Below are 24,178 nucleotides of genomic sequence, written 5' to 3'. Positions count from 1 at the left end.
ATACCACATGACACGGACTATATCATCCTGAAATGTTTTAAAAACATTTTTGCTTGTAGGAACTTGTTACTACTACCTCACTGATGGAACGTGTTGCCAAATCACCCAGAATTACCTTAGTATGTATGGATGATGTTGTTTCTTCACCTACAATAACCTCTACTTGTAGGGATAAGTCACCTTGTCACCCAGAATATCCCTTTCTTCTTGAAGATTCAATACTATAATACAGCTCTCTTGAAAGATAAGATTTTTGGAAACCTAGAATACACTCTACCTGTGGAGACACATCCCTCTATCACCCAGAATACCCTCTACCTGTGGAGACACATCCCTCTATCACCCAGAATACCCTTTATTACAAGGGACATATTTCACTAACAACTTGCTGGGATACATCACAGAATCAACCTGGACCTAGCAAATGTGCATCGGATCTTCTGTGAGTTTTTCAATGGCTATTTCAGTCAGGTGGAATTCCTGCAGTTGAACTGCTGCACTGATTATCACGTGCTGGTGTGGAGGCTCATACTGCAATCAATCCTACTGATTTGCAATTCTGAGTTACATGTACATGGAACTGCTGGATCAATGATCTCTTTTACCTTTAGACTCCTTAAAAAGTCCTCCTCCTTTCAATGAGCATGTGAAGATAATTTCAAGTACAGAAACCATGAAACAAGCTATGAGTTGCATAGAACACGTGGCACCTTATGATATGTTGTTTATTTTAGTAAATAATGTAAGACTTAATTATTCTTTGCCTGGCAGATTACAGTCGCAGCATTAGCCTCTGGTCAATAAACTGACACTACATCAATCATTTTCTGGCTAGTATATTCCACATGATGTGAGAAAAATCTATCAAAAACCTGTGAAAAACCTGGCAGCTTTAAGTTTGAAATACTAGCACATAAGCATGGACATTTTCAAAGAAATTGCATCAGTGAAAACAAATAATCTGATCTTCCTAAGTAATGAGTCAACCTAACCTTACCTAGCCTTGACCTCTCACCTTAGCCAGGTAACAAACCCTTCCACTCCAGGAAATGGTTTACATTTCCGTCACTGAGCAGCCATGAAACCATGGAAACAAGATGTTTCTGTGACAGATCTGTAAACTCAAACATTAACAGGCACATATCTCTACCAATTCTTTTTGCAGCCAACCCAACATGTGTTTCTTGTCTACCGATTTACATCACTTGGACAAGTCCTTTTTTGTACCCAGGTGAACAGTTTGTGTGTACAAGGACCAGGAAATGAGTGCTGCATATCAATAACAAGAACACTGCAGTAGACTGTGATAAACACTACACGTCACAGACATGTTTTTAATGCAGCATTTACATTGTACTGCTAACTGTAGGTTTTATAGTCTAAGCTCTTTTACCGTCATGACAAGAAACATAAATATCGCACATAAGTGTGAACCTCTAACAGGCGAAAGACAAAGGTATTTGGCCTTGTATTCTGCCTTGCCTTCCAGGCATCCAGCAAGCGATGGTGCTGTTTACCATTCTTTATCTTTCATCTACTCGTACATGCTGTTGAAGGTGAGATATTTCCTTGACTGCTAGCATGTCCAATCTTCATTGAATCAAAAAGCACAGCCAACAAAATCGTGGTACCATGAACCTTATTGGCTCTGCGAAGGCCACATTGTCTATGTTAGGTCAGACTGGCTTATTGTTGCTGATTGATTGGAAAGAAACTTGAACATTAAAGTCAATAAACACATGTGAACAATATGAGAAATGTGAGGCCTAGTGTATACGAGGTCATATCCCCTGTGACAGAGGAATGGCAGGTTACACTTGTCAACATCAGGTGACCGGACCTCTGAGGAATTACTTCTAAAAGGCACACAAGCTGTTCTCCGAGGAAATTAGAGTTTGAAATAATGTTGAAAACAGACTCTGAACCTGTGAGATGTGTTGATGTTTTGGGCTTCCATTCCAGCTGCAGAAAACTACAGATTAACTGAGACTGAGTGCATGTCCGTCAAATCACTCCTCCATCTCCAACGGAAATTGCTAAGGTGGTTTTCAGAATATTTTCCTCCTGAATACCACATTATCAAGACAACTTACATCAGCACCTCAAAAAATGGTAACATATACTTACTGATGGGTTTGACGTTGAGAAATATTACCAGTGTATGAAATAAGCCAAAACTCCAGCCAGACATCAGGGCTGGTAACTTCAAAATGTTACCATCCCAAAATGGATTCAACCAGACCAAATATGGTGAATTTACTCAGATGTATGGAACATCTACAAAAATTTACCAGACCATCGTGCTGGCTAGCTGTAAATTTAGACCGTCCATCAGAAATCTAGACTGTCTCGGGCGGTTGGACGGGCCTTATTTCATACTCTGATATTACTGAGTTGAAATGACATTACACATAGAAAATATTATTGTTTTGGATACTTGACTGAAAGAGAGATTTGGATTTACTCTGTACAACACAGTATATATGTGGGGGAAAGGTGGGACGGTTACTCAAAGCAGAACCGAAGAGTACAAATTCGATTTTCACAGAACAGACATGACATAACTGAGTTAGCCTGGAAGCAGATTCTGGCAAGCTGTCAAAGTGAGTGAGTGAGTTGAGTTTGACACTACTTTTAGCAATATTCCAGCAATATCACGGCAGGGGACACCAGAAATGGGCTTCAGACATTGTGCCCATTTGGGAATCGAACCCGGGCCTTTGGCGTGACGAGCAAACGCTTTAACCACTAGGCTACCCCACCACCCCTTTGCCAAGCTGAAGGGAAGCAATACAGGAAATATAGGAACGAACTTAAAACGCCTAATATAGCATGAAATATTTGTGAATTATACAGTTTACACAAGCGTTCAGTTGGGCTTTATCTGGTAATAAGAGATGTACTGCATAAACTTTCTATCTTTACTGTAAACTGCTGGAAGATGTTGGAAACAACAATCTGATTCCATCGACAGTTTACAGTTTTTGGTGTGGGGGCTGCTGACCCTGTAGCAGGTTTATAACAACACGATACTGCATGTAAAGCTGTGGTAGCTAAAGAGAGATAAAGAAGATGTGTTGCTGATTGCAAGTGCATATTAACTGAGCTACTTTCTGCGTACTGCACCGGAAAATACTGGAATTACGTAACGCCAAGTGTTTTCAGGTTATTGTGGCTGGTACCTTAAAGAGGTATCACACTTGCCACATTCCACTCCAAAAGGAGGGATTTTTCGTCTCTCATTACACAAACTGATTTCAACTTGGCAAAATATGATTCCACTTCATTCCTGCGTGCACCCGTATCACTGATGATGCTGGGAACTCAACATTTGTTGAAACCTGTTAGAGACTGACACCACAAGTCAAAATCCCAAGTTGAGCAATATTTCTTTCTGTTTATAAAGTTCAGCTAATCATAATACATTCATCAAAACCCTAATCTGTTGATGGCAAAAGTGCAGCAAACAGACTTTAATACAGTTGAAGATTTCACGGTGGTTGGGTCAAAATGAGAGTGGACTTCTCCTCACTTCAACAGGTGTTGTACATGGGATATCAAGTTACTTTCATCATTATGTATTTTGTACAGCACTCCTGTTGTTCTCACAAAAAAAAGCTCTACAACTGAGGCAAAATGTAACTTAAACTTTATATGCTTTATAATTCCATGTTTCAAAAAAACATATATTTGTACAAATATTTTCTATATTCACTAAAGAATACAATCATAAATATGTATATTGTCTATTTGCGCTGGTCATTTGTATTTTGTAATGTGTACATATGTACATTTCCTTTTACAGAGTAACTTGTCTGTCTGTTTGTTTCACGCTGTTTCATGGTGTTATATCTGGATGTATTGGTCACACAGCACTCTCACATACACCATCATCCCTCCATGTTGTGTGAAGTTGGACTACAACAATTCATCTTGCAGCAGGACCACAGGGTGCACAGGATGCACAGGATCACAGGATGCACAGGATCACAGGGTGCACAAGATCACAGGGTACACAAGATCACAGGGTGCACAGGATGCACAGGTTTACAAGGAGCACAGGATCACAGGGTGCACAGGATTACAGGGTTCATCAGGATCACAGGGTGCATCAGGGGCCTGATATTACTGTTTACATTCTGATACTGACAAATTTCACATGGTGACAAAATGTCATAAGCATACAAACAATCAAAGATGTAGGTCCTTCCGAAACACTGTGGTAAACCACTGTCACTGATACTTCTGGCATGTGCCACTATCACACACCTATCTGCAGGCTATAGGCCACGCTGTCAAGCAGATTGAATCATATGCACAGTTTATTCAGTTTGGTATACTTGAAATTCAATCCCTGAATTGTAATGTCAGTGCCCAGACAGTATGAGATGTATTTGATGATCGTGAAATGAATAATGGACACAATAATGTCTGCATAACATTCCTCAAGTTACTCAACAGTGTAAGTGACTGGGTAGGTGGGTAGGTGGGTAGGTGTGTAGGTGGGTAGGTAAAGGTAAGAGTGAGAGGAAGTGAGCGTGGGAGGCGAAAATAAAGGAGATGAGCAATACAAATATGGAACTAAAAAACATGGATATCAAAAGCATTTTGAAGAAATTTTTAAAAGTCAATATTTGAAGCCAAAAACATTTCAAACCTATTTTGCATTAAAACCTACTACCTAACGTAATTGAGCATGTGTCGCCATAGAAGTCACGGTTTCCACATAGTGTTGGGTTGATAGCTAGTGCTTGCAATGTTATCATCAGCCAAGTACACTTATTACAACTAGTAATTTTCACTCAGTGACCTTAAACATTTGAGTCTGAGGTTAGTGAAAAAAGCAAGGTTGATCAGACTTAGTGCAGATAATCAATTCAACATGGAAAACTAGAGACCACATTCTGGTATTTAACACTATCCTGACATATATGAATAAAATAGCTGGGTTTTTATAAAGAAATTTGACAGTTATTCTTGCATAAAGAGTGTCAGCTGTAGATTGATGTTTGTTTGTTGTGTTGACATAATGCCAAGCAATTAGTATAGGACTGAAAAATATTTATTTGTGCTGAGCTGGTTCTGGATGAGTGTCTGTATGTTGGTGAATCGGTGGGATAAGATGGAGTGATACACTGGAACTCCATCCTACAAACCAGCTGCTGACAATCACCTCGCAAGGCACAGCAGTCAGGGAGGTTTGTTTATCTGGGACAGTTACAAAAGGATTTTCTGCATCTAAGCAACTGATGGGTAACTGACTTATTTGTTTCTTTAGAATGAAAAAAAACCCCAACATTCATAGCCTTGGTGTTAACAGCCTCAAGATATATATTGTTCAGTGGGTAGTTTATCCATATACTACTGCATCATAGCCTTCAATATTATTGTCCCACAGATGGATAGGATAATTTGGTGGGTGGACAGCGAGCATTATGGGTGGTGTGTGGGTGATTTGGTATTTGGGAGGGAGATTTGATGGGTGGGTCATTAATTGAGACCAAGTGTTGTGTTATTAAGGGTGAAGATCTCCTCAGTCACTGTTTTGTTAATATGGCCTAACCAATCTTCCCAGACATCTCAAGTTCCTTGAGATATATAAAGTCTTCCCATTCTAACTTTTCGCTAATATGTCCACTTAAATGATTGCGAAAGAGATCCATGAGAGTTCTTCAATATCCTATAACTGACCAAGCTGGGCAAGATGGAGATGGTCAAGACTTGGGTTGTCCCTGGCAACAGTCATCATCAATATCAGATGTGGCTGAAGAGGGTTACAGACTTCTATACTAAATGACCTTGTTTTGATCATGACAGTCTGCTAATCTATACAATAATGATCTTTCTTAAGAATTATAATCTTTGCGAGATCTAGAAGGTATCAATTTGAAATTACCGTGGTGCAGATAGTCGTAATGAAATGCACCTGATCCAGCAGATTCATGTGAAGAGCCTTATCAATAGGTTTTTCCTGGCTGACCCTGTCTAGATACTACATTATGGTGGACTTGCTACAGGGAGAGAAACACTGACAACATCATTACAGTGAGGAGGTGAACAGGAACAGCTTTTATTGGCTCAATTGTTTGAAGTTTATTCAAGAATACATTCCTCATGAAGAAATGCCCCTAATCAAGATGCACAACCAGAGCCAGGTTTAACTAGTCCACTAATGTATAAACCCACAGAGCAAGGTCATGTGCTCTCTCAGTCAACATCTCCCTTGCACCTAATAGTCTCAGATGTTCTCAGAACACCCTGTCACCAGCATGGTAAGTCACTCTATTCTCACAGTTTCAAAGAAAGAAGAGTTAAAAAAACAACCAGTAGTTTTATGAATAATAATTAACATTCCATTACAAAGAAATATGACAAACACAACTCTTGATCTATTCATGACCTTAACATCTAATACAATATGTCTCAGTGAAGACATGACTTTCTGCTGTGCTTTCACAGCCACATTTCAGTACAGATTAGGACCTTCAGCACTTGCTTTGACAGCAGCATTTCAGTACAGATTAGGACCTTCAGCACTTGCTTTGACAGCAGCATTTCAGTACAGATTAGGACCTTCAGCACTTGCTTTGACAGCAGCATTTCAGTACAGATTAGGACCTTCAGCACTTGCTTTGACAGCAGCATTTCAGTACAGATTAGGACCTTCAGCACTTGCTTTGCCACATTTCAGTACACTTGCTTTCACAGCATTTCAGTACAGATTAGGACCTTCAGCACTTGCTTTCACAGCAGCATTTCAGTACAGATTAGGACCTTCAGCACTTGCTTTGACAGCCACATTTCAGTACAGATTAGGACCTTCAGCACTTGCTTTCACAGCCACATTTCAGTACAGATTAGGACCTTCAGCACTTGCTTTGACAGCCACATTTCAGTACAGATTAGGACCTTCAGCACTTGCTTTCACAGCCACATTTCAGTACAGATTAGGACCTTCAGCACTTGCTTTGACAGCAACAGCTGATGCATATCATATCAGTCATGACCCATGAAGATCTGGGTTGGAATTGGTCTTCAGCAACCAATGCTTTTCGTAAGAGGCGACAAACAGGATCGGGTGGTCATGTTCCCTGACTTGGTTGACACATATCATTCCATCCCAACTGCATAGATCGATGCCCATGGTGTCAATCACAGGATTGTCTGGTCCAGACTTGATTATTTTCAGACCGGCCTCATATAGCTGGAATATTGCTGAGAACGGCACTAAACAACAGCCAAGCCACATCGTATGAGTCACTGGTTTGTCTGGTCCAGGTTCAATCACTACCAGGTCACCACCACATACCTGCCATATTGCTACTGGCAGCACGGCACACAGAAGCAGGTAAAACCTTACAAAACAGTTTGAGTATCATCTGTCACAGCTTGCAAGCATAAATAGGATCAGTCATCTAGAAAAAGAACACAAGCAAATATCTATACCAGAGAACAAAATAAAACTATTCCATATTGACCGTGAATACATTAAACTGAAGACTATAGTTAACATGGTGGCTAGCCCTGAAGCTATTCCTTCAGCAATCAAATCAGTACAGCCAGAGTGTTCTCAGACCATGTCCTTGCTGGTAATTCACAGCACTGATCCACACACATCAAGTCAAGTACTATAATAATGACCAGTCAATGCCTGGAATCTCAAGTTCAGAAGTACACAAGCTCCTATATGTCTCAGATATCCATCAAACCATGATGGACAGGCTTCGGTCAGGAGTTGGGAAATCCTATCCTTCATTCACTGCAACCTAAAGAACAAGAACAGTGCACTACACACAATGCTATCATCATGGTCTCTGACTTCAACCAGAGTGTCACGGGCCTTCAAGTAAAGTCTGGTCCCTAGGGTCAGCTTAGGTGTCCTACACCATTGAACATGTTCAAGTATTCACAGTCTGTAAGAAGTACAAAAGTTCCACCGTTTTGCTCCAATGAACAGATCCAGAATTAGTAATAGTCTTTTACATCATTCAAGGGCAATACAAGGGATACTGTGTTTCACAATCTTCAAGGATGTCTATAAATCTTTATCTTCAGGACCACCATTTAAGTAAAGATTGGGCAATTCTCATTATCGTTCTCATCTGACACAGGTTACATAACAATGTAGTATGTTTCACAATACAACTGTAACAACAGTATTCATCTAATGCTGTGTTATCTTGTGTACTAAGTGTTTTGTGAAATGTGAGTAATATACATGATAAACTGATTAATTTGTACATGACCCTGTCCAATTTTAAGCAGTATTTTCTGCAACTAATGACATTGACTCCAAGAATAAAAATCAATTCATCTGAAAAATGTAGTTTCACACAATGCACCACACAACAGTTTTGACTAATATTTAGTCTTAATTTTTTTTAAGATCCGGGTTAGAATTGATCTTCAGTAACCCATGTTTGTTGTAAGAGGTGACTAACGGAATCGGGTGGTCAGGCTCACTGACTTGGTTGAAACATCCCAATTGCGTAGATCGATGCTCATACTGTTGACCACTGGATTGTCTATCCAGACTCAATTATTTAGAGACCGCCACCATATAGCTGGTATATTGCTGAGTGCAGCGTAAAATTAAGTCACTTACTCACTGTTAATTTTTTTATTGCATCATATTCTTATCACATTACAATACTTCAAAATTTGTCACAACATCCTCCTAAACTGTTTACTTAAGTGAAAACTTCATCACATGGTGGATGACATGCTGACACCTGGGGCTGCATCCTCACACTCCATCACAGCAAGTTGAATCTACATCGACAGCCAAAGGGGATGATTGTGTAACCTGTCATAATCAATGCTTCAAGTCTTGTCATGGCTAATTCATTAACACATTCATCGGATACCTGTCTCTGTTTCTCAGCCTCTGGGTGTCAATATCGTCATTATCATATGGTACCATCATAACGCTGTTATAGTTAACACTGTTGCCAACTGACACTGGATTGTTACATCAGTAATTCAGCATCCATGATGTAACATATGTACAGAGTATAACTGCTCCAGAAGCCAGGATATATCATCAGGTTATCCAATAGCAGATATTATTGATTGGGGATGTTGGGAGGCATTAGAGCCACAGACAGCAATGACTGTTGGATAATTGAAAGGCAGAACAAGCTGTCATAAACTGCTTCCATTATTATTTCCTGCCTCTACTGCGGCAGGTCAAAGGTAAAGGACTACAACTACCTCTGCAGACTTAAGCTTACAGACTAACGTTTTGAGAGAGTGTAGACCAGAGACCATATAATAGATTATATGGTCTCTGTGTAGACTAAAAGTAACTGCTGTGTTCAGAAACTATGCAGACTGACTAGAGTTCCCCAAATTTGCCAAGAAACATCAAGCCTGCAAAGAAGCATCTAGTCTGACAAGAAGCATCATACTGATTATTCCTCAAACATGTTTGCCTTTTCACAAATTCTTTTTATTGAAAATATGCCTTCATACAAGGACAAAAAATATTATTCTATAATGAATCTATGATGAAGTATAATAAGATCTTTCTAAAGCTGTGATAACAAACCTTCAGTTGCCATAAACACCATGAGGAGTACAGAGACAGATAGACTAATGCTTAGTCTCTGAATATATATAATTTTGATAGTAACAAACAAGCCCATTTAAATTGAAAATGAGCCCCAGGGAGACCAGAGATTCAGGAAACCTGAGGAAATCTAGACTTGCTTTATTTAGAGCTTTAGCACTGCAGAGAGGGCTAGGCAATAGGGGAAATAATGTGGTTCAGGGACTGTGAGACAGACTATGAGACAGACTGCATAAGTGAGTGAGAAGCTGCTGCTTCTAGCAGTAATGTAGTCATATACTCTGTTCCAGCAAAAGAGGAAGCCATCAATGGCCAGTGTTACTGACATTTACCACTTTCATGAAATCCTTCATATTATACAGAACGAGACAATCAAGAAGTCAGAGTACTTTGTAACAAGGCTCAAGAGCTGAATCAGTCAAGTATGGAGGGACCTTTACTTTACCTCAATAAATCAGACCCCTCACAGATCCTGAGGGACATTCTAACATATTTACTACATAACTCATCAGTCAGCACTTCTCTGGGCCAGCTGAACTTTGACAAAAGGTTATTGACAGACACAGACAAAGGCACAATGCTTATGAATAGACAATCCTAATGTCTTGTGAGGTAGCAGGGCTGAGCAAGGAGAACAGTTTGTAACGTTTGTCCTTACAAATCCCGGTCTGGTCTTGAGTCTGGTCCTAATTAGTTGTCCAGTGTCTGCAGCAGAGCTGTTACAATCATGGACACTTAGCGACCCACCCACTACCTACGTCATTTGATGCTAATATAGTGAAACAAGTACTTATATAGTGAACATATACAGCACACACACTTATATCTGTTTGGACACAGCATAGACATTTTTATCAGGTCAGACGTTGTCCCTGAGTAATTGGTAGCTTTTGCCTTTTAGTACTAAGCACAAACTTGCAGTCATCTGTGGAAGAAAAGGCTTACCCCATTAAACTGTACAAGCACCTGCTGGGTATGTCAGTGCTACCATTAGCCTACATTTGGAAAGAAAAGTTCCCCACAAGTAAGAATGAAGTGTGATCATGTATTTTAGAAAAAAACAAACCAAACCAACACAAAGGCACCTGAAAAAACTCTGCCAATGTTCAAAGCTCCATTCCTTCCTGAACAATACTAGCGGCCAGTGTATTACGCAACTGTTTTTATTACAAGAACGTCAGATGAAGATGAATCTAGACATGAAGGAAAGGGCACATGGTGGAATTGAGCGTGGGTCTAGATTGAGATATTCTCCACACAAATGTCAAGCCTTCCCCCCAGAGCTCCTTGAGTGGATGATGCCTTGAGGCAGGTGCAGGAGAATGACCAACTGACTGTAGGGGACGCATACACAACAAACACACTGCAGACTACTAACACAGATAACACTACAATGGAATCACACTGCAGATTACTTCAGAGAACTGCCAACTATTCCTGTCCTAGCAAAGGTTAATGCATGTGTCATAGACATGTTTGAAGTAGATGCCATGCAGCATCCTGTAAATGCAACATCCATCTCTAACAGATAACTTTATCGATATTTCCTATAACATTTCCATGTTACATCACCTCCTGCTACTATATAATTACCAATGTAGACCACCAACTAACCAATTAAAGCTATATAAACTGAGTATGTTTTTGATCTACAGCTACAGAAGCCACATCACAATATGTGCCCATCATCCGAAACATACAGGTCCATGATTTCCCTGCATCAGCAATTCTCCCAGTAATCTACCTAGACAGCACAACTACTTATGTAACATCTGACAATGTACACATCAGACATTCCTACAAACACATGTCACCTCATAATATATTAAACAGCCATACCTTAGATTAAGAATTGCCTTCGAATTGCTCATAAAATTTGAAATAGACATCTATTGCACCTGTCCTCATAACAGGAACAGTCATACACATTAAGAATTCCTAACAGCCAAGATGCAATATTGACTACAGCAGTCTGCCATCATTTAGTGGAGCAACGCCAGCTCACAGTGTACACCATGATGTTCTTCCAAGCACCTGCCACAGATTCTGAAACTAAGACAGAAAAATTTACCTTGTTTATCAAGATGTTTATAGCACTGTTTACTCTGTGCATCAAACTGCAGATATCGTAGTCTTGTCATGAAACAGCTAAATGCACCACAACCCTAGAAATTTCATTTCAAAGTGTGTACGATCTAATTTACATATGTTCTCGTAACAATCTAATTTACATATGTTCTCGTAACAATCATAAGGTAACGATGCCCTCCCACTTATCACTTCCTTCAGTATGAATGTTTGTTTTGATTTTCCAGTATGATATGAATGGTGTGGGATGAAGGCGCAGACGAAACATGTGAATCCATCATCTCCACCATCGCATCCCTCAAACCTCCATCTGGTTCTGTGAAGAACTGAATCTCCACCAGGTGGAGCCACTACGCCCAGACAGACTTACACCTGTACCAACAACAGGTATACTTCCAACTCGACCCCCAGTGTCTACCTCCTTCCTTCCTTCCTTCCCCAGGTGTATCACCTCACTCTCTCATCATGGGAGGTACTGGTCACCCAGCCACCATGATTCCCTGTCCCCAGTTGTGCCCCTTCGCACACCAGAATCCTATGACAATAGGTATGAATGCACCACTTTTATCAAATGACATCCATTATTCAGACAATAGTGTACATTATCAAACTGAATGTCATATGATAAACATATTATCAGTACCAGTTGAAAACCATCATATATGCAGATAATAAAATGGGTGAAATATATATTGATATGTTATTGGTATTCTATTATCAAGGTTGGATGACCTTAAGTACACAAGCCCCGAGTGCATGGTCTCTCAGTGCACAAACAGCTTGAACAGACAGGGATATTTCTAGCCACACAAAACTGTCAGAACATGAAATAATTTCATCTCAAACGTAATCTATATTTTCATGTGTTTTTCTATTTTATTGTATTTCTCATTGTTCATGTTTTCATTCCATTATTTTATATATCTTGTCACATTTTCAAGACAAACTATTTGACTAACAGGTCAATTAGTCAAGTGACAGTCAACTGATAATGTCCACGAATAGAATGACAAGGAAGATAATCAAGCATTACGCTGACAGAGATAAAATGACCTGAATGCTGTATTTATATGTCAGCTCAGAGTGAGATCATCAGATAAACTGGTTCAAGTCACCACTACAATATATCTTGTTCTCTCTGTGAACATTGGCTAACTTTATCAAATAGATCACACATGCAAAACTATAGTTTTTGGCCTTGCATTCTAAAATCAGCCATAAGGACACATAACCTAATGTTACAGAAGCTGATGATTATCTTTTGTTTACACTTGCACAAGTCTAAAAGGCAATAATTATTAGTGTAAAACATTATTTTTGTAGTACATGTATAGGGACAATAAGATGTCCGTACTAAAGACTGGCATCCTGAGCTGTAACTTATCTCGACTTGCCTATTATACTTATAGAACTACTATACACATGCAGATTTATCATGCAGTACAGCCTTGGAGCAAGGCTATGTATTTTAGTGCAGTATGAATGGGGTGCTGATAGTGATGACTACATGACTGCTGGCAGGTGCTCCTTCTACTGCAAATACTCCACATTGCTGGGAATTACCACTTTACACTGCACTCCACTGATAGCTGCTGCTGTTGTTGCTGAACCCCGACTCCATACAACCCAGCATCCAGAGCTTGGATGTGTACTCGCTCATTGGCACATTACTGATTATACACTGTGTGATATGTGCAACATTACAACACATACCACCTGTTCTAATCGTTAACCATTAAGCTATACTTATAAGCTGATGTTACTAGTCACTTGAATTGACTCAAAATATGAAACTTACAAAGAATTTTATCCATGACATAATTGTGGTTACTTAAAATTTTACTTTTGAAAAAATATCTGCACATTGGCAGCCAACAAGGGGAAATTTGGAGTCGAACAAGATTATTTATCATTTTAGGACAAATATATTACAAAAAACCTCATGATATTATTTGGTAGTTAGACTAAAAAAAGTCAACAGGTTTAATGTAATCTGACACTTAAGCCACGTAGAAATCTTGACATTCAAGTTTTTAAAATACCTATTGTACTTGTGGTCAATAAAGCTGTTGCTCACATAGTCAATGGTTCCTGCATTGTTTACTGCAGAGAATGTTGATATCAGCACAATACAATCAGTGCTAGACACCCGAGACGTCATCATCCTTTCAACCTATCTGACCTGTCACAATTCTGATACAATCATATACCTTGAAATCATCAGACTGTCTCCACAGAATGCATTCATCATTGAACCATTATATCTCACACCACACCAGTCTCCAACACATACATCACACAATATGTGAACTTTGCAGCCATCACACAGATACAGACGCTATGGAGCCATCACAGAACAACGACTCATACACCCAGGAAAGATATCTTACTTTAGGAATCTGATAACATACCAATCAACCGTTGACATTATCTTTAATAATATATTTCTTCCACAACAATAATCTGGAAACTGAACTTTGATGATAGTCTACTGGTGAAAACTAGTATTTTTGTGTCAGGGATTGCCCGGAGGCAGAAACCTAGCACATTTGATGCAATCTGTGTTAAAAATACTAAGGTTAATTGTTTTCTCTCAGTTTTTGTGTGAACGCCACACTCAGCAATTATCCAGCTATAAGACGGCAGTCTGTAAATATTCAAGTTTGACAAGCCAGTGATTGACACCATGAGCACCGATCTATGCAAGTGGGAAACAAGGGCATGTATCAACCAAGTCAGCGAGTCTGACCACCCGATCCCATTAGTCGCCTCTTATGACAAGCATGGGTTGCTGAAGACCAATTCTAACCTAAATCTCCATGGGTCAACTATCTTTCAAAGTCAGCCTAGTGTTCTGTAAATATGTAAAATGGCCACAACATCATGTATAGATTGGAACAGCTATTTCATCCATGTAGGAATATCATCCACACAGCAAAACAGCAGAAACAGATGATGACCAAGACGTTGAGGACATCTCAATACCATGGGTTCAACCTCCTCTCTCCTGATGCCTTCACTAACTTGTGTGTCTAACTAAGCCAGCCTGCAGAGTTTCAACTAATCATGTACACTTGGTATACTTGCCGACACTCATCACGCTAAAACATTACAAGTTCACATGGACATTAAAAGGTTTACTCCAGGGCGAAGACTGCAAACTTTTTAAGTTGTACAACTTCCATGTCTATCTTCCTCCTCCTCCAGTCATCAGTTCCTGGAGTCGGTTGCAACGTAATCAATACACAGCTGAATCAGTGGAACATTGACATTTGCAACGACTGGTCTTGAAAAGAAGATGTTAAAGTGTCTACAGATCATATAAAAACGTCAAAGTCCCACATTCAGACTCAAGACGCCCATTCAAGTATAGAGTAATATCATTCCCAGACCAGTGATAAGGGTAACTCAGTACATCACAGTACTCGGTAAGTATATTAAATATCTCATTCTCAACAAGTAGGAATTATATCTCAACCTTTTAAAATACTGAGGTTTTAGCATTGTTCCAGCTATCTGACTCTGGTAGACTAAAGGAACAGGTTTCCACATTGTATTCACACTGTGAATCAAACCCACATCTTTGTAAAGACAAACTTTTCATTCACAATTTGAACAACCAAGCAACATATATCTATATTTAGTCACACAAAACCCCTTGAGATCCCTTTAAACTCTGGATCATAAGGAAGACCATCATCGTATCTCTTGTGAGTTTTAGGAATAAAGTATATCTAATTAAGAAATAAAGTTCGCTCTACCCCAATGTGTTTTGTAATAAAGTATAGTTTTGCCCTGAACTATTATAATTAAAGCATGAGGACGGTAGTCCGAAAGTGCTTTGATGTTATAATAGTTCAGGGCAAAACTATACTTTATTACAAAACACATTGGGGTAGAGCTTAACTTTACATCTTTTCTAAGATGCTAAATTTAATACTTTCTAAGGATAATTACGATTAATTTAAGGTAGAAAACAAATGACGGTGTCGGTGACCTAAATTAAGAATCCTCGACAGGGCTAACTGGTGCGCTTGTTCTATTGATGTGTCTGCCCCCTAATGCTAAGATCTAACGCTACCAGAATAAACAAATGATAACAGTTTGATGACGGGTTTACGCTCGATTAAATATCTTCTGAATTATTTTAATTACATCTGTCATTAACGTAAACCATATGGGGCAATATGAACGTTGCATTTCTACTATCAGCGTAAGTTTAGATCAGTACATCCAGAGGAAGTTGAGTAGTCAAGCGACATTCCACGCATTGCATTGTGGGAATGTAAACATTGCTAACGCTACCGTGTTGCTGAAATCTTGTGAGTCGAATTGACACATTTTAACCGTCGTAAAACATAAACGTAATGTTTCCACCAGTGATGTTAGCTGCGCGGAAGCAACTGCAAACCAAGAAACTGGATGCAACGGAGTAGTTTACTGTAGGAGGTCGCGACGGCGATGACAACTGACATGCATCGTGGACGCCACTTACATTGTGACGTAATGTAAAATAATTCGATTACGAGGGGCACACTAGAATGGCGCAGTGACGGGATAACGTCATTCAATTGTTACGTCATCAAAAAACTATACCTTTATTGTCTCATAATGTATTTTTTTTTCGATTGTTCTAACAGCTAGGCATCTTAGAAATATGAATAAAGTATATCTAAATATGAAATATGAGTTCAGTTGTTAAAAACCACAGTGACTAATATTTCAGCTGTTTCAAGACAGCCTGTAAATAACTGTATCCATCTAGACCAACCAGAGGTCGATATTATGACAATCAGTCCAACCATTCAAGTCACTTATTGCTCTAAGTGCAGTTTGAGTGCAACTGTACCTAAATACCATACCTTAAACAGAGTTTTTGACCTAATACTGAAGACAAATGTAAGCTGATTTAAATTTCTTCACATAGGCACACATGTCCATGTCTTGATGTACGAGTAACAGCGAGGTCTGTGGAGCAGGAAGATCGACTAGGAGACTGCCACAAGACGCAGCCTTGATCAATAGCAGCAGAGACAATGAAACATGTAGCTTCCTCTCTTTCCTCTTTATCTGTTTCCACAATTCAAACTGAATCGTTCATCAATATTAAACATGATCAAATCAATAGTTTGACTAATCTTCTGTCCAAAAGCATCTTTAGCTGCAAGCCTATCAGCTGAAACTGCTGCCTGAGAAGAAGACTGTAACAAATTATGATACATCGATTTGAATATGTATGAGATGTCCGTCTTAAGTATAGATAGCCTGTCAAACAGAGGAATCATCATCATTCCACTCAGTATGGGGCTTCGTTCTCGAGCATCATACTGATCCATGTTCTAAAGAAACAGTCATTTGTTTAAGACTTAGCTGGTTACTAGGAGATTCTTTATTCATGAGTATGTTAAATGATATCACCCTCGCCAAATACATTTCCAATCTTTTTATGACACTCCTCGTTTGGTCTCTGATGTTTCCAATGAAACAAGACTTTTGTCTATGCTTGTTTTCAATGTCATAACAGTGAGATGAATTTGTAACCTTCGTCAGCTTCTATAGGGAGGGATCTGGCCAATGTCCATTTTGTGTGACCCTCGCCTGTAAACAAACTCCAGTGATTGTTCCCAAATGTACTTACACAATTGACACCCTAGGTCCACCACATTTGTGACATCATAATTCAACACCAGGTTGAAAGGAAAGAGCATATCCTAATTTGTAACTGAATTCATATAACAAGATTATAGTTGATAAAAATATTCAACACTATCCTCTGTCTATAGTCGATACTGTGTTAGAAAAAGTTGAACATTTTATTAGATAAAAGAATGGCATCCCTTTGCAGCCATCTTGTCGGGATGTTTGATCAAATTAGCTATAATTTCATCTATATTTCTGTCACTGGTTGGTTTACACATAACAATATTCCATCTATAGTAGCATCTCATCAGCACTAAAGCAGTCTCTCGGCATTAAATCCCATCTCACAGATGTGGATGGTGACATATCTGTCTCCAACCACAGGATGAGGCCGACTTCTATGTCTGCAATATGATTGGCACAATGTAACCTGCAGACAGATGTCTGATAAACCAAACACAGACAGGATTTATGGGAGCAGGATATGAATACCAATACAACATGGGACAGTGTTGTGTTGTCCAGATTGTTATAACTAATCATGTGTGTGTTCCTGTAGATCATGATTCTAATGTTGTCTTTAGAAAGAAATATTCGGTTTTATCACAGACTCATTTCTCACCAATAGAAATCATTTTGATGTAACGAAGCATGCATGGCTTAAATCTGACCAGCAACAGATTCTGTCAACTGCTTTTTAGAAGTTGGGAAGTACAATAATGACAATCATTTATTCTGGAAACATTTTCTTTCATTTCATGTGTGCCACGTTTTGATACTCATTCTTGTACCGTTGTCAAAATGTCACACTCAAAAAGCAAAAGCAGTTGTTATCCATAAAAGTATGTCCTTAACAGTTCAAGTGTAACTGCACTTACATGGAACAGGCAACAGTCCCTGTGAAATAATACATACATGGCTTAATCCAAACAGCATCGCTAAACAAATGAATGATTCTGTCATATGATAGCACAAGGCCCGGAATCATTAATATACTTGGTGTCCAAAGTTCAGGCTGAACAGAGCCATTGACATAGCACCAGTAGCAATGCCTACACTTAGCAGAGATCAAATCTGAGGCACAAGGGTTTACTGACACAACAAGGATTTAAACAGACAGAGGTAACGCTTGAACGTTGTCTCTGTGATAACTTTAGATTGTTTGTACTACTAACATCAGTCACGAGAAGTACAATTAGGTAATAATTATATATTGACTAAATAATGGAATATAAATTGAAAATGAATAAACCAAAAAGATTAATTACAAAAGCCTTGACAGACTCAACACTATAGTCAGCAGGAGTAGTTCACAGCTTCCCTCAATGCGCTGTTTTAACTTTCTGAAAATAACTTTTAGACATCAATAATAGTTACTTCATTCCACAGAAATCAATCTTAATAACTTTTAGGTTCACAGTAATATGATCATATGCCATTCAAAGGCCAGGATATTAATTGTATCAACAAAATGTGGAGGGGGTCTAAATTCCGTTTGAGCTTCCAAATGAGAAAGGAAGGATCTGAAAGGGGAACTTAACTAAAAACCTCAGGAGACAGACACTGTTAACTTTCATTTGGAAGTCTATGGACCATGCTTCTACTGGCTTTTTACATGAGAAAACACTTTACTCAGGATTGGCCTCCAAATCCTATCAAGACATGGAAGAGCTGTAACTCAAGGCTCAAAATTAGCAAAAGTCTTCTCTTCTGAGATTGAACTCGGAAGGATTAGTAACATATATTGTTGACTACCGCTTTACCATAACATCCAGCTGTCAGCATCCCCTATATCAAACAGTCTGCATACATCACATCCTGCAGACAGCATCCCCTACATCCTAAAGATCGCATCCTTTACATCCTGCAGACAGCATCCTGTTCATCCTACGGTGAGCATCCCTTACATCCAACAGATGCCATCCCCTATGCCGTACAGACAACATCCCCTAAATCCAACAGCCAGCATCACATCCTTAGATGGCAAACCCTACATCCTACTGATGGCAACCCTTGAATCGTAGTCAGCATCCCCTACAGACAGCATCCTGTTCATCCTACAGTGAGTATCCCCTACATCCTACAGCAACATGTGAAACATTTCACATGGAAAGATAGACTAGTATCAGTTCTGTGATGTCTATGTCTCTGCAGAGAACCCGATAGTTTGTCCAATAAAGCATCTATGAACATAGAATATACAGGAAACTTAAATACACGATTCATTTCCTTAGAAAACAAAACAACCTGGCTGCAAGTTTACAGGAAAGTTTTCTGTACAGGTGTTTACAAGATCCCTCTCTGAACATAAACAAGAGGGGATCGCTTTACATCCTGTACTCCTCTCCCCCATCCACATGGACGTCTACAGCATCTGCATCACTCACAGACATCTTGCCACAGACACTACAGAAGCCTACATCAAACATTGGGGCACTGGAAGAGTAGCAATTTTTTTAGAACCATTTTTAAAAAAAACCCAAAAAAACAAGAAACATTTCCATTGTCACAACCTTCTCAAAGGATAAACTAGGAGAAAAATATCTGACCTTGTGCTGATGATCTTACTAAGCTGAGAGAACACTTCAGACTCATATTTCTTGAAATCTTCTTCTATATGAACATTGCACATTATCATGATTATGTAGTTCCAATAAGGAATGTTATAATATATTACATCCGTTGATATTTTTCTATTTAAAAAGCCCAAACAACAAACAGGTTATCCAAGGTAACATACTTTTGTCTGTATGTTTCCCCAAGGTTTTTTTGTCAATTTCAGGTGTTAAGTTAACAAAAAATAACTATTTACTCCTGAAAGAAGACAATATTCAAAGATATGTTAAAGAAAACAGGATATCCCAAAAATTACATCAAACATATTCACAATATTTATAAACTGAAAATGTAAAATAAAGGCAATGTGTCGACAAGTCTCCACTATTAACAATACATGTAGGTAGTTACGCCCACAAGTATCTGTATGAGTTTACAACAACTTACAATAACATCACTAACCCACAAGCTCAGGAGCAGTTACATCTTTTTTCAAAATCAAGTTATTTGCTTACACAACCAGAAGTTGTGAATAATTGAAGTATGGTCAATTCAAAGAATCATATTGATATAAATAGGCTGTAAAATATGAAACACAACTAGTTCAGCCTTTTTTATCATAATGGTGTTAAAAGGACTGTAAGGGGAAGAGGAAAGCTTTCAGTTTCTGTGGAATTCAGCAGACAGAGCATGTTTACATAATATACATATTCAAAAATGAAAAACCTTCCAAAGGGTTTCAGATAGGTTCATACTCTAGGACACAGTGATTTTAGTAGGAAATGTCATAGACATGTTTATATGAATATACACATAGACTCTATAAAATATTTATAACATCATAAAAACTTCTCAAATGCTGGTATAGATTTTGGCTTAAGGAAATCATGGCTTCCATAATTCAGTTATTTGTACAGGACATTTGAATGCCAGAATACCATGTATGTTTATTCTTGTTGTAGAACTCATGTCAGCATTTGATTTCACTTCAAGATCAGGAATTTTGTCATCCAGGACAGTCAATGAATTTATGTCATGAAATCAAAACAACCAAAAACATAACTACCTCATGTAATTTCAAACATCCAGACAAGTATCTCTTCCAAACTAATAAGCCTCACTGGTTTAAGTGCTCAGAACAGGAACATACAATATAAATATCAATGATCAGAGTGAACTGATTGGGATTAGATCTTTCAAAGCAAAGGACATAGAGGAACAATATGATATGAGACAGGTTTGAGTTCTGACATTTATTCCTTCTTTTTGGTAATGTGCTTTGACATAAAGATTAGTGATGCGAGCTACTGGAGCACTCAATTACCTCACAGTCCAAGACTACTTCAAGGACGAGATGTGGAATTGTTTCAGATGATTACTGATGAAGCGGTGATGGAGATGACATTTAACAATGTTATTCTTCTCTATCATACAGTCCCCAGACCAATAACTTTGTGAATATTACCCTCTGCCAGCGTTTTCAAACATAATAAGAAAAGTATTACACAGCTTAGCGAAGACAAAATAAACACTGGATATGGAAATCAGCTACAAGTTCAATCTATCTCTCCTCCAGTGCTCCCAAGGATGCACTGAATAACCCTGAGTATGATGTATTCATCAACATAAAGATTCCTGCATTAACATAACAGAGATTATCATCATCTGGAAGACATCTGAGAGATTGTAGAAGGTGCTATAGCTTTCATTTGGCATGTAGGATCCAGTAGAACAGGTGGGTTTGGTTGTACTACCACTGAATGGCATGCATCATGCCAGCGCCACAGATCAATGCAGACTGGAGCAGGGGAGTCATAACAATGGCAAAAGTACTTGGACTACCGATCAACATAATTGATTTACAATGCAAGGTGTGTTCAAGGCAACGTAACCTTAATGAATATCATATCGTCTTACAGGAACTAGGCTCAGATTATTAACAATCTTTTCAGAGTTCACTCAGACCTGTCTTATTACCCTTATCAATTGTAAAGCATTAAATTAAATCAAATATATAGATTAACCTGTGACATGACTGACCAGGAATTCATAATATTAGAAATATTTGTGTTTCAGGTACGAACAGATATGGTTCTGTAGGCAGGTAACCTGCACAATAACGTGACACAAGTATCAGGGAAGGAGAGACATAATCACTAGTCAGTTGGGTTACAAGATGGGGACGGGGACGGGAACAGGGCTGGCGAGGGGAATGGGGACAGGGACGAGGACAGGGTGGGGCTGGGGTTGGAGAAAAGGTGGGCAATACATGTATCAGAAAGACAGTAGACAGTAATATGTATTGTGATATAGATGTATGCAAAAGACTTTAACAAATGAAAAAGGACCATATTACCAAATGTGTGATTGTTATCACTTCACCAGCAAACAGAGTTAAAAAAACATGCCAGTAGAAAAAATAAGATATGAAGTAACTAGACATTGGCTGTTCTTATTTAAACCTTGGCACAATAGATAATGAGCAGAACTGCTCTGAATCACAGCTGTCCAGTGTCCACACCGAATGTCCACCATGTCACAGCAACAGGTAACTTACATCATCTTTGGATTAGCATACTCTCACAACAAACCTCACACAATCTTCATCTAATCTTATCTGAATGAGGTACAAATCCCCATTTACTAAATGATACATAACAGAGGATTAATATGTAACAAGATGCAACTTGGACAATACCCTGCCAAGTCACAATACACTGTTATTCTCACCTGCCCCTTATCATCTGCTTCTGATGGAGATAACAGTTACTTATATGGCAGGCAATTATATAATGGTGTTAATTGGTATTCTATAATTGGCCTAATATAAACAATTACATTGTTGATGGAGTAATACTACATACATCAAATAATGCCTTTGGCTGTGGGGGCGTGGCAACCCACGACCATGGTACCCAATAAACAATCCATATCGGTCCAATCAGCGTACAGTAGAAATCAAGAAAATGTGAGAAATATGAATTAATGTAGATTGTTTTATAGGACTTTTAATACTATTTCGTAATGAGGTTGTTTTTGAAGCGTGTTATGTGATGTTATAATATTACACAATCGTATGAGGTGACAGCGTCCTACCTGTCTTTTAATGGACGTAGAATCGTCTGATCTCTCTCCATATCCACCACGATCTGCGTTGTCATATCCAGCTCTGAATTAAACGTACAATAAAGTACATGTTACAAATTTTTTAACTAAAAAGTTAAAAAACAGTAAAATCCTTATTCGCGATGTGCTTACTGAAATTTTCATAATGATCGCCGCCTGTTCTTACCTCGCTTATTCATAGGGCGAACCCTAACAGCGACTTTAACCTTATCCGTCGTCATTTTCCTTAGTAGAATTCACACTCCTCCAGTAAATGTATCTCCTAGATATGAAATGTCGCCAACACTAGCTGTAAACAAACGACAGCATCTCCATTCAATATTTTCCTCCGTTTCACCTGGTAAATTCACACAAGAGTCGCCATATTGGCTATACTAATGCACCATCCGGGCCCCTTATGATTCATACTTCCGGTTTACGATTGGGTAGACTACGCGCGAAATTCAAAAACTTGGATTTTTAATCATGTTGTATTTCACAAAGTCTGAATATTTCCTGAGCGGAAATTAGGAAACAGATGATGTTTGCTTTCAATTTTCATTGAAATAACGTGTTGTTATATCTCTAGAGTCTTTTGGAGACAACGATCTTGAGTTGCCCAAACCAAACGATCACAGTTCATGTGTTGAATTTTAAAAATACTGCGCAAATATGCATAACTCTCTAATTCTCATAAAATATGTAATTGATTTCACATTTACGATTTTTACAAGAAATCCATACAAAGATCGTGTTTTGCTGTGTTATTAAATGATAATCACAACCATATGTGTGTACCCGTGCCAATTTCAAGACACCTCAACAAATAATGCATTAATATGAGCTGGACACGAATGATGTCATCTAATAATAATAATAATAATAATGATAATAACAAGGATAATAATGATGTGCGTATCTGTAGTGGTATTATTCTGTTGTTGTTTTGTTGTTAAAGAAAGAATGTAATCAAGAATGTGTTCATAACAACATAATATTAATTGGTATTATGCGTTAGATCAGTACGTATTACTGCGCATAAAGCACTGATGACCAAGTTAAAAAAATATAATCATAAGGTAGTGACATATTTTAATTGTTACCTTCAGTGGGAAGGAATATTTGGACGTTGGAAGATTCACATTTCCAAGGTGATGCGGTGTATGTGTGTGTGAGTGGTTTTTTTTGTGTTTGTGGGAGCGCGCGCGCGCGTCTTTG

At 38.5% G+C, this 24,178-nt stretch overlaps 1 protein-coding gene across 1 annotated transcript in view; it reads right to left on the bottom strand.

The window, feature by feature from the left end:
- The window catches only part of LOC124268083 (kinesin-like protein KIF13B), a 256,588-nt gene extending 233,230 nt beyond the window's left edge, over positions 1-23,358 (bottom strand). Inside the window, 2 exon segments of the mRNA XM_046703101.1 lie at positions 22,952-23,024; positions 23,148-23,358. Coding sequence (XP_046559057.1) covers positions 22,952-23,024; positions 23,148-23,202 — 128 coding nt within the window. The 5' untranslated portion in view covers positions 23,203-23,358.
- Between the last annotated feature and the right edge of the window lie 820 nt (positions 23,359-24,178).

This window comes from Haliotis rubra, unplaced genomic scaffold, assembly GCF_003918875.1.
Source record: "Haliotis rubra isolate DU_JTF1 unplaced genomic scaffold, ASM391887v1 Scf136, whole genome shotgun sequence".
Taxonomy (NCBI): Eukaryota; Metazoa; Mollusca; class Gastropoda; order Lepetellida; family Haliotidae; genus Haliotis; species Haliotis rubra.
This window is presented reverse-complemented; position numbering and strand designations above follow the sequence as displayed.